This window comes from Sylvia atricapilla, chromosome 25, assembly GCF_009819655.1.
Source record: "Sylvia atricapilla isolate bSylAtr1 chromosome 25, bSylAtr1.pri, whole genome shotgun sequence".
Classification (NCBI taxonomy): Eukaryota; Metazoa; Chordata; class Aves; order Passeriformes; family Sylviidae; genus Sylvia; species Sylvia atricapilla.
The window spans coordinates 1,952,327-1,964,316 of record NC_089164.1 but is presented as its reverse complement, the minus strand read 5'-3'; the positions used below and the strand labels follow the sequence as shown (position 1 = coordinate 1,964,316).

Here is an 11,990-nt window from a genome sequence, read left to right as displayed (position 1 = left end):
TCCGCCCGCCGCGGGCACGGCGCTCCCGGGATGAAGCGGTGCCGCTCGGACGAGCTGCAGCAGCCCGAGGAGGATCCCGGTGCCGCGGGGGAGTCGCCCGGTCACGGCGTGATGGAGGGCAAAGCCGGCGAAGCGGCGGCGGCCCCCGAAGCGGGCGCTGTCCCGCCGCCGGCGCGGTCCAAGCCCCCCGATCTGAAGGTGAGCATCCCGGTGGGATACGGGGGGACCGGGAAATCCTGTGGGATCGGCGGGGGCTTCCCGGTGGTGAGCGGTGTGCGGAGAGCCCAGTGCGGTCACCGGAGCGATGGAGCTCGGGGGTACCACCAGCCCCGTCCCCTGGGTCCTACAGGTGTGACCTTGGAGAATGCGGGGTGGCTCCTGGATAGGGGCGCTCCGGGATTGGGATAATCCTGGGAATAGGGCGCTCCCGGATGAGGATACCCCTGGGAATTGGGTGCTCCTGCATTGGGATGCTCCTGGGATGGGGATGGTGCTATGCACAGAGATGCTGCTGGGATTGGGATGCTCCGGAGCTGGGGACGGTCCTACTGGATCCTAGAGGATGAGGATGCTCCAGGGATGGAGACACCCCTGGGATGAGGATATTGCCGGAATAGGATCCTCCTGGGATGAGGATGCTCCTGGGGTCGGGATGGGGATGCTCCTCGGATGGATGGAGCCGGTCCTGCAGTGAGGACACACCCGGGATAGAAGGATTCTCCCGGGATGAAGAAATCCCGGGCTGGGAAGGGGGCTCTGGGGGCTGCCCCGCTGCAGAGGAGCTGCGCCTCTCCCGGGAAATCCCTGCCGGGAGCCGGCTCTGGAGGGCTGTGGGATGCTCCGGGAGGATCCGGGGCTGCGGCAGCGGCGAGTGACGGTGTGGAAATGGCCCCGAGGCTGCTCCTGCCGGGCCTCGGAGCCGCTGGAACAGGAAAACAAACCCGCGGCTCCGCAGCGCTGCGGGAGGGACGGAGCCCGTCCTGGAGGGGGAGGATCCGGCCTGGAACCGGGCACAGAATTCCCCTTTGCCTTCGGGAAAAAAGCAACTCCGACCCTCCCAAGGCTGTTGAACAGGGCTGAATTCCCTGTGGAAGTTCGGGATGTGCGGGCGTGGGAGCGCCGTGGGCAGAGTGGGATGGGCTGGGAGGCACCCCGTGCCGGGATGGAGGGGATGCTCCCACTGCTCTGCTGTTTTTCTGGGAAAAGCGGGAGATGTCCCTGCTGCTCGGCCGTGGGGTGCAGCATGGAGCCCGTGGTTCAGCCCCGGGGGCATCACCGGTGTGGTCAAGGTCATGAGGAAAGGGACGGCACTGCCCTGCCTGCAGCCATCCCCTCCAGACAGGAGCTGAAATCCCTGCTCCCGGAGGAGAACTCGGCTGCTTTAAGCACAGGGAGCTCTGTGGATGCTGCAGGTGACACGTGGGGCCTTCCCCTCCATGGCCCCAGCAGCTCCTGAGGGTCTTTTGGCTTTGCTGCTGGGGGGGAACAGCTGCTGCTGCCCCAAAAACAGCTGGAGAGGCCAGGGCCGGGCACATCCATGGGCTGGGAGCGTGGCACAGGTTATCCCAGAGCCGCTGGGGCTGCCCCTGGATGTGTCCAAGGCCAGGCTGGACATTGGGGAGCAGCCTGGCACAGTGGGAGGTTTCCTGCCCACCCAAATGGGAGTGGAGCTGGATGAGTTTAAAGGTCCCTTTCCCTTTCCCATCGCGCGATTTTCTGATTCTGTAATTCCACGATCCGTGAGGATTTGGAGCTCAGGGCTGTGTTTGGTTTGGTGGCTCGGGTCATCCAGGCTTGGCCAAGGTGTTGTTTCCCACCTTGTCCTTCCTCCATCCCACCTGGGGCACGGAGGCTCAGGAAGGGCCGGGAATGTCAAGGAAAAGGAGCTGCAGCTTCCCACGGCTGCTTCCACCACCCCAAACATTCCAGGGCTGGCACATCCCACCCGGAGCTGGAGCTCCACAGCCTCATCCAGCAGCAGCATCCGAGGCCAGATAAATCCCCATCGATTTTATTGAGCTGCCCTGCCGCAGGTTTGCTGCCAGTGCTCACCTTTAATGCCTTTGGAGCCCAGCAATTAATTAAAATAAATCCTCAAACTGGGCAGAACAGAGGGAAAGCCGGGGCTGGCTGCTGCCCGCAGATGCCACAGTGTGCTGGGCGCTGTGCCACGGCCACCACGAGTGGCATCATTGATAAATCCGAGTTTTCCTGCCTCAAAACCCCTCTGGAGCTGCTGGTGGGGGGCGTTCAGGCTGGTCCTGCTGTCCCTGCTTCAAATCCAGATTCCTGTCCCCATGGATGGGGAAAGATCAGAGAGATTCGTGTTAATGGGGAAGGATCAGAGATTCCTGTCCCCTGGATGAGGAAGGATCAGAGATTCCTGTCCCTGTTAATGGGGAAGGATCAGAGATTCCTGTCCCTGTTAATGGGGAAGGATCAGAGATTCCTGTCCCTGTTAATGGGGGAGGATCAGAGATTCCTGTCCCTGTTAATGGGGAAGGATCAGAGATTCCTGTCCCTGTTAATGGGGAAGGATCAGAGATTCCTGTCCCTGTTAATGGGGAAGGATCAGAGATTCCTGTCCCTGTTAATGGGGAAGGATCAGAGATTCCTGTCCCTGTTAATGGGGAAGGATCAGAGATTCCTGTCCCCTGGATGTGAAGGATCAGAGATTCCTGTCCCTGTTAATGGGGAAGGATCAGAGATTCCTGTCCCCTGGATGGGGCAGGATCAGAGATTCCTGTCCCTGTTAATGGGGAAGGATCAGAGATTCCTGTCCCCGGGATGGGGCAGGATCAGAGGAAACTCTTTGCTGCCAGCTGGAGATGGATTTGAGGTGGCACCCTGGAAGCAGCAGCCTGGAGGTGTCACCTCCATGCCCGAGCTCCAGCAGATCCGTGGCAGCTCTCCCTTCCCCAGCCCTGGCTCTGGCTCCTCTGCCCACAGCCAGGGCTCTGTTAGGGGGAAAAAAATAAAAAAAGAAAGAGGAAAAAAAAAGTTCTGGCAAGGAGCAAAGCTGGTGTGTGACAGCTCTGCTCAGGAATCCGTTGGTGGCAGGGATTTCTGCGGGAGTGATGGGACCCATCCAAAACCCTGCATCCAAAACTGCCACTTTTCCTGAGCCAAGGGTTTTCCCCAGATCTGTGTTTTCCCTGGATCTCTGTTTTCCCTGGATCTCTGTTTTCCCCTGATCTCTGTTTCCCCTGGATCTGTGTTTTCCCTGGTCTCTCTTTTCCCTGGATCTCTCTTTTACCCAGATCTCTCTTTCCCCTGGATCTCTCTTTTCCCTGGATCTGTGTTTCCCCTGGATCTGTGTTTTCCCTGGATCTCTGTTTTACCCAGATCTCTCTTTCCCCTGGATCTCTCTTTTCCCTTGATCTCTGTTTTCCCTGATCTGTTTCCCCTGGATCTCTCTTTTCCCTGGATCTCTCTTTTACCCAGATCTCTGTTTCCCCTGGATCTCTGTTTCCCCTGGATCTCTGTTTTCCCTGGATCTCTGTTTTCCCTGGATCTCTGTTTCCCCTGGATCTGTGTTTTCCCTGGTCTCTCTTTTCCCTGGATCTCTGTTTCCCCTGGATCTCTGTTTTCCCCTTGATCTCTCTTTTCCCTGGATCTCTATTTTCCCTGGTCTCTCTTTCCCTGGATCTCTGTTTTCCCTGGATCTGTTTCCCGCAGCAGTGTGACCCAGCCCGGGGCTGACGGCTCCAGCCTGACCCTGTTCCCGTTTCCAGGTTGACAGTTTTGGCTCCTGAGCCCCGAAGCCAAGGCCAGCAGGGATCCAGAGGCGTTGGCCTCATCCCAGCCCCAAATCCATGGACAATAAAAGCTCCTCCAGGGCTTTGTGCCCGAGCCTCTCCTGAGGACGGGGAGATGACCTCACAGCATTTTTTTTTAATTTCTAAGTTATTATATGTTGGTTTTATAGATAATAAACATTTTAGATGTTATTACAGATTTTTTATTGATTTTATACTTTTATATATATATATAAACATAATTTTTATATTATTTATGTATTTGGTTATTTTATTACATATTTTACATATTATTTGGGGTTATTATATACTTTTATATTAATTTTACCTTATCTATTATACTATTATATACTGTATATTATGTATCATATGCTGTATATGATATATTGCATATTATATATCTATATATTGCACAGTATATATCTGTATATCATATTTTATATTATTATTTATATTTTATTATTTCAATGGTTTATTTCAATTATTTATTTTAATATTTTATTTTATATGGTAATATATCTTTTGTATTCCTTTTATACTTATGTATTAAGTATAAAATATATACTTTCATATCCTATATATCTTACATAATTAATATACTTAATATATAAGTATTAAAAATTCATTATAGGCATTTTATGGGTTTATATTTTTTTATTTTGGTTCCTGTTTTGTTTGGTTTTATATTATTTTATTTTGCTTCCTTTTTTGGTTTTATATTATTTTATTTTGCTTCCTTTTTTTTGTGTTTCACATTATTTTATTTTAATTCCTTTTTCCGGAGATCCCCTGCTGGGAAGGGCTGGCTGTGGGATGGGACACCCCAGGATGGGATTCACCATCCCACCCGGGGCGGTGCAGACCTTTCCTTCAGGAAACTCCCTGTCCCAAACCCTGGGCCACGTTTCCCTTTAATCCCTGGCACATTTCGGTGTGGGCAGGACGCTGCCGGGGGGGAGCTGCCTCCACATCCATCATCCCCAGGGAATGGCTCTTCCCAGAGCTGCTGGAAAGGACCCCGGCGGCTCTCCAGGATTCCCAAACGCCCAGAGCATCATTCCAGGCTGGATATTCCCCGTGCTTTGTGCCAGGGTGGGATCCGAGCCCCCGGAGCACAGCTGGCACAGCTGGAGCACGGATGTCACCCTGCAGGTGCCACCTGGGGTCTGGAGCTCCCCCTGGGCAGAGAATTCCCAGAGCATTCCTACATCTGGGCAGTGAATTCTGTAATTCCCAGAGCATTCCCAAACCTGGGCAGTGAATTCTGTAATTCCAGGAGCATTCCCATTCCTGGGCAGTAAATTCCCAGAGCATTCCCATTCCTGGGCAGGGAATTCTGTAATTCCCAGAGCATTCCCATTTCTGGGCAGAGAATTCCCAGAGCATTCCCAAACCTGGGCAGTGAATTCTGTAATTCCCAGAGCATTCCCATTCCTGGGCAGTGAATTCTGTAATTCCAGGAGCATTCCCATGCCTGGGCAGTGAATTCCCCACACCTGGGCAATATATAATACATAATTTTATATAAGGTAAAATTAATATAAAATATATAACAACCCCCCAAAAATAATATGTAAAATATGTAATAAAGTAATTCCCAGAGCGTTTCCACAGCTGGGCAGTGAATTCCCTGCTATTCTTGGACCATTCCCACACCTGGGCAGTGGGCAGTGAATTCTGCTATTCCCGGACCATTCCCACTCCTGGGAACATTCCCGCTCCTGTGCAGCTCATTCCCTGCTGTTCCCCACTCCCGGGCAGTGAATTCTGTTATTCCCGGACCATTCCCACTCCCGGGCAGTGAATTCTGTTATTCCCGCACCATTCCCACTCCTGGGCAGTTCAATCCCTGCCATTCCCGGACCATTCCCACTCCCGGGCAGTTCAATCCCTGCCATTCCAGGACCATTCCCACTCCTGGGCAGCTCATTCCCTGCTGTTCCCGGACCATTCCCACTCCCGGGCAGTGAATTCTGCTATTCCCGGACCATTCCCACTCCCGGGCAGTTCAATCCCTGCCATTCCCGGACCATTCCCACTCCCGGGCAGTTCAATCCCTGCCATTCCCGGACCATTCCCACACTTGGGCAGCTCATTCCCTGCCCGTCCATCCCGCTATTCCCGGCGCCGCTCGGGTGCCGGCAGTGCCGTGCCCACCGTGTGACTCACGTTTGTCACATGCCGCTGCTCTCACGCTGTCCCCGGAGGAGCAGCGGCTGTGGGGGAGTGCTCGATTTGCCTTTTGGGAACATCCCGACGTTTTTCCTGGCGTTTGTGGCAGCGGGAGCTCGGGATGCTGTGAGAGGAGGGGCTGAGCTGGGCTGGTTGTCACCGCTTGGGGACAGCTCTGCCCCTGTCCCCCGGCCTGGCGGGAGGCTGCTGGGGGGTGGCAGGAGCCCCTCGGTCCTTCCAGAGGAGAATCAGCTGGAAAAAGGAGCGGCAGGATTGGAAAACCCACGGAGGATCTGCCGGGATCCCTGTTTGGGGGCTGTGGCCTTCCCCCCGTGCCCTAAAATATGGGATGGGGCAAGAAGGGATGAGACTTGACCCTGTGCCCTAAAATATGGGATGGGATGGAATAGAATGGGCTGGGAAGGGATGAGACTTTCCTCTGTGCTCTAAAATATGGGATGGATGGAATGGGAAAGGATGAGACTTGACCCTGTGCCCTAAAATAGGGGATGGAGTGGGAAGGAATGAGACTTCCCCTCTACCCTGAAATATGGGATGGGGTGGGAAGGAATGAGACTTCCCTTGTGCCCTAAAATATGGAATAGGATGGGGCAGGAAGGGATAAGGCTTTCCCCTGTGCCCTAAAATATGGGACTGGGTGGGGTGGAAAAGGATGAGACTCCCCCCTGTACCTTAAAATATGGAATGGGATGGAGTGGGAAGAGATGAGGCTTTCCCCTGTGCCCTAAAATACGGAATGGATGGGATGGGAAAGGATGAGACTTCCCCTCTGCCCTGAAATATGGGATGGGATGGGAAGGGATGAGAATTCCCCCCCGTGTTTGTGCAGATGCTCCAAGGAGCTGCAGAGCCTTGGGCTGGAGCCTCTGGGCAGGCCGGGGGATTAATCAATCATTAATAATCCTAAACAATCGAGCAGGATTTCTCCACTTGAGAGGTCGTGGCAACCAGATCCTCTCCTTGTGTGTCCGTCTGAAAGCCGAGGAAGGGGTTTGGGTGTCTGGGAATTGTTTCCAGAGGGGCTGGGAGGTTTCAGCAGGAAAACCACCGTGGAGAGCCTGGCACGGCTGAGCTGCACTGGGCAGGGGCAATCCAAGACAAAACCCTCATCCCAATCCCATTTTTCCTGCAAGATATCCTGGTTTGGGCTAAAACGGGATTTTTTTTCAGCTCTTCTCAGTGCAGCAGGACCTGGAGAAGGGGCTTTGAAGTCCCATAAAAAAAATAAAAATACAAGTCGCCACAGCCAAGCAGGAGAGCCTGGCTGAGCTGAGGGAAAAGTAATAAAAAGAAAAAAAATAAAGATATTTTTGGCTTCACCTCGGTGTTTTACAGCTGTCCACGCCGAGAAATTAATCTGTGTCCATTGCCTCGGTTTAGTAAGCAATGGCTGTTCCAAAATAGCCACCAGCGGTTCAGTGCCAGGAAAATGCCTCTGCTTTGGAAGTGCAGGAATATCCTGGGGGAAAAAGAAAATACAACCATGAGAACAGAGCTTTAACAGCAGCACAGGGCTCGGTTGTGGCTCGCAGCTCTTTAAAGGACACAAAATTCCTGAGCTGGAATTCGGTGGGTTCCAGCCCGGAGGAGCAGGGCTGGGATCTCTCCTCTCTCCCCTCTTCCCTTTTTTTTTCCCATGCAAAACCCGTCCCCATGAAAGCCTCTTTCAGGAAAACTTGGAAAGGGCCTGAGGGGAGTTTGTTTGAAAAGGTGAATTTTCACTCAGTTGGAGCTGTTGGAAGCCCCGAGGGCGTTTGTCTCCCAAAATCTGCCCTCCTTTCCTGCCAGCTCCGCTTTTAGTTTGTTTTCCTCTCCCTCGGGGAAGGGAGTTGGTTGTTTCTTTTCACTTCTTGGACCTTGTGCAGCTCTGGCCGTGCCCTCCATGGCAGGAATCTGGGGGTTTGGAGTTCTTACCTCTCCGATGCTGCCTCTGTTTCCATAGAGACCCTATAAATAGAATAAAATTTAAATCGTTATTTCCTCAAGGAGCGATTCGGCACCGGAGATTTATTATATATTTCCCAGGAGGGGCCCCAAAAGGACGGGTTTTTGCCTCGGGAATGGCTCTGGGAAGGATGGAAGGCTTTGCCTGCAGAGTTTGGGGACACAGGGTCCCACTGCTGATTCCTTGGCAGTATTCCAGGTGTGGTGAGAGGGGTGGGTTTGGACCTGTCTCTGGGATTTTTAGGAGAAGGAGGAGTTTCTGTAGGGCCACGAGATCCTCCTCTGTCTGTAGCTTCTACAGGTCGTGTCTGGAGTGTCACAGCTCTTCCAAAATCCCGACTTTTTGCCTCTGAGGAGCTCTGAGGAGCTGCTCCTGCTGGTTTGGGAACAGGAATAAATGTCACGGGAACAGCATCACTGGGACAGTCCCTGCTGCAGGAGGACGCAGTGAGGTGGCCTGGGGACAGTCCCTGCTGCAGGAGGACACAGTGAGGTGGCCTTGGGGACAGTCCCTGCTGCAGGAGGACACAGTGAGGTGTCCCTGGATGTCAGCACTGGTGTCCTCACAGTGCCAAAACCAGGCCAAGGTTTGTGCCTTGTGATCTGCCAGAGGCTGCTCCAGGAGGGAGAGGGTTTTTTTTTTTTATCCCAAATCCTCCAGCACTGCCTGGGAGCCGTGCTGGAGCAGGATCTGGGATTTGGGCTGCTCTGAGCCCTTTGGGAATGCTGGAAGTCGCTGCCCCCTGCTCCACCTGGCACAGGGGATTGTGGAGGGCACGTGGCCAAAATCTCCCGGGATGCAAATCTGGGTGTTCCAGTGGAACCCTGGATTTCCAGCGGCTGCAGGGAGCCCTGGCCAGGCTGCCCTGGCTGTAATCAGGAGCAGGATCTGTTCCACCATCCATATTCATGATTCCCCCACGGCCAGCAGCCACCCTGATTCCTTCCCGTGTGTTTCCTGGGAATGTGGGACCAGCCCCTGGGGAAGGGAGAGCTGCGAATCCTCGGGGCAGCGGCGTGTCCCCATCTGCTGCTGGAAACCAGTGGCTGCCCAGTTTGGGCTGGGTTTGGTGGCACAGGGCCCAGAAAATCCAGCAGCTCTCGGAGGGCTCCATCTTCGGCCACGGCCTGAAGCACCTTTTCCACAGCCACCAAAATACCAGTATTAGTATTTCCAATATTTTCACTAACATTTCATCGTTTCCAAGTACTAATATTTTAATATTTCTAGTTTAAATATTCCCATCTTACAATAAGTGCTGGCAGCAGCAGGGCTTGTTCCCTTCCCCAGATCCTTCTGGACTGCTCCAGGAGATCCCTCCGGATACTCTCCAGAGATTTGGGTTTGGGGCAAGTGTGGACACCAATGGTTAATCACCACCCCCAGGGTGATGAACAACACCCATTTCCCCTCTTTTTTTCCTTTTTTCAGAAAATCCAGCAGCTCTCCGAGGGCTCCATGTTCGGCCACGGCCTGAAGCACCTTTTCCACAACCACCAAAATACCAATACTTAATATTTCCAATATTTTCACTAAAATTTCATCATTTCCAAGTGCTAATATTTAATACTTCCAATTTGAATGTTTCCATCTTACAATAAGTGCTGGCAGCAGCAGGGCTTGTTCCCTTTCTCGGATCCTTTTGGGCTGCACCAGGAGATCCCTCGGGATACTGTCCAGAGATTTGAATTTGAGGCAAGTGTGGACACCATCCCCAGGGTGATGAACAACACCCAATTCCCCTCTTTTTTTCCTTTTTTTCAGAAAATCCAGCAGCTCTCCGAGGGCTCCATGTTCGGCCACAGCCTGAAGCACCTTTTCCACAACCACCAAAATACCAATACTTAATATTTCCAATATTTTCAGTAAATTTCATCATTTCCAAGTGCTAATATTTAATACTTCCAATTTGAATGTTCCCATCTTACAATAAGTGCTGGCAGCAGCAGGGCTTGTTCCCTTTCCCAGATCCTTCTGGACTGCTCCAGGAGATCCCTCTGGATACTCTCCAGAGATTTGGGTTTGGGGCAAGTGTGGACACCAATGGTTAATCACCATCCCCAGGGTGATGAACAACACCCATTTCCCCTCTTTTTTTCCTTTTTTTCAGAAAATCCAGCAGCTGTCTGAGGGCTCCATGTTCGGCCACGGCCTGAAGCACCTTTTCCACAGCCGCCGGCGCTCTCGGGAGCGGGAGCAGCAGCAGCAGCAGAGCTCCCAGGACTCGGGGCCACCCACGGGGCCACCAGCGGTGCCACCGCCCCACGGCGCCTCGGACCACGAATCCCCGGACGAGAAGGAGCGTTCCCCGGAGATGCACCGCGTGTCCTACGCCGTGTCCCTGCACGACCTCCCCGCCCGGCCCACCGCCTTCAACCGCGTGCTGCAGCAGATCCGCTCGCGCCCGTCCATCAAGCGCGGCGCCAGCCTGCACAGCGCCGGCCGCCGCGCCAAGAGCGGCTCCCTGGAGCCCCAAAAGGGCAGCCCCCACCTGGGCCGCAAAGCCCCCCAGGACAGCGGCCTCACGGCCATCCTGCACCAGCACCAGGGCAGGCCCAGGTCGTCGTCCACCACGGACACGGCCATCCTGCTGGCCGAGGGAGGGGCCGTCTACCTGCTGGCCGAGGATGGAGAGGGGCTGGCGGAGAAGGTAGGGATGGGGAGACTGGATGGGGGGCGAGTATTGCTGTGGGGTGGAGAGGAAACACTCCAAACGTTTCAGACGGCAAAGAGCGTAGGAAAAGAAGGGTTTGTTTTATAGTTCTCACTGCTTTTTATAAGATATTCCCATGCAGAGTTGGTGAATAAGGATCACACCTCTAATTTTGTTGGTTGAAGCAGAGAACCCCTTAAAACAATGGGAAGCTGGACAGAGCAATGCACATCCAGCCAATATGGTTAATGTCCATTCTCTGTTTATTCTGTCTGAAGGGGCAGGTTATAGACACTCCAATACAGTTCACAGTTACAGTGTTTTCTCATTGGTGTGCAGGAGAAATGCAAACAGACATTGTTTATCTCATTTTTAAGGTGGCTAAAGTGTTCACACTACAAACTACACCTATTAATACCCAGAAAAACCACTGTCCCATACCTTAACAGAATTTCTAACGGTGGCACAGCCTTCCCAGGCCTGAATCTGGGGTAGCTCAAACCTCACTCCAAACAGAAATCGTGTCCTGGCTCTCTGAGAAATTCTGCCACACAGACTTGGTGAATAGGAACAACACCTCTCTAATTTTTTTGGTTAAACTAGAGAAACAGCAAAAACACCACCTGGAGAAAGATTGTTTTGAGAGAGGAGAGTTGTTGGCCAAGATTGTTTTGAGAAGAAGCTTTCTTGAGAAATTTTAGAAAAGTTAGCAGCTGCTAGCAGGCTAAAAAATCTCTCAGACCCAGAAATACCAGGCCCACGGGGTGAGGGAGGTAAAGGGGGTTGTTCTGGGTGATCTGGAGGGGTTTTGTGGCTCTGCACAACTCCCTGATGAGGTGCAGGTAGGAAGGTTTGGCTCTGCTCCCACAGGAGAGTGACAGGATAAGGGGACATCACCTGAATCTGTGCCTCAAGGGATTTAGGATAAGAGGGCATGACCTTAATCTGTACCTCAAATCAGCAGGAATTTCTTCCCTTTAATGGGGATTAGCCACTGGAAGGGGCTGTCCAGGGTGGTTTGGAGTCCCCATCCCTGGGGCTGTCACCTGGATGTGACACTCAGGGCTCCAGGAGGGGATTTGGCACAGTTTGGACTCGATGATCCCAGAGGGATTTTGTAGCCTCAGTGATCCTGGGATTCTGTGGTTAAGGAGCATGAAAATAGAGTGGAGAACCAGGGCAGGACTGTGTGCAGAGCACCCCAAAATTCCCTTGGGATGAGGTTTTTGGGGCAGTGCTGGTGGCACTGGGCAGTGGTGACAGCTTTTGGGAACCACTCAGCTCTGGAGCTGCTGGAATTGAGGCTTCTCTCACGGGCAGCAGAAGGCAGGGACACAATTCTCCCAGAGTGGGATTCTAGGGATAAAAAAAAAGGTCCCTGGCACGACTCTGTTCCCTCGGGATGGGGGATCCAAAGGCACCTCCAGGCTCAGCCAGGCAG

General features: G+C 53.1%; 2 protein-coding genes across 2 annotated transcripts in view; both read left to right on the top strand.

The window, feature by feature from the left end:
* The window catches only part of CNTN2 (contactin 2), a 141,761-nt gene that overhangs the window by 70,762 nt on the left and 59,009 nt on the right, over positions 1–11,990 (top strand). The window lies entirely within an intron of this gene.
* Positions 10–11,990, top strand: part of TMCC2 (transmembrane and coiled-coil domain family 2) — a 29,602-nt gene continuing 17,621 nt past the window's right edge. Inside the window, exons 1-2 of the mRNA XM_066336002.1 lie at positions 10–198; positions 10,007–10,546. Coding sequence (XP_066192099.1) covers positions 31–198; positions 10,007–10,546 — 708 coding nt within the window. The 5' untranslated portion in view covers positions 10–30. The remainder of the gene's footprint in view (positions 199–10,006; positions 10,547–11,990) is intronic.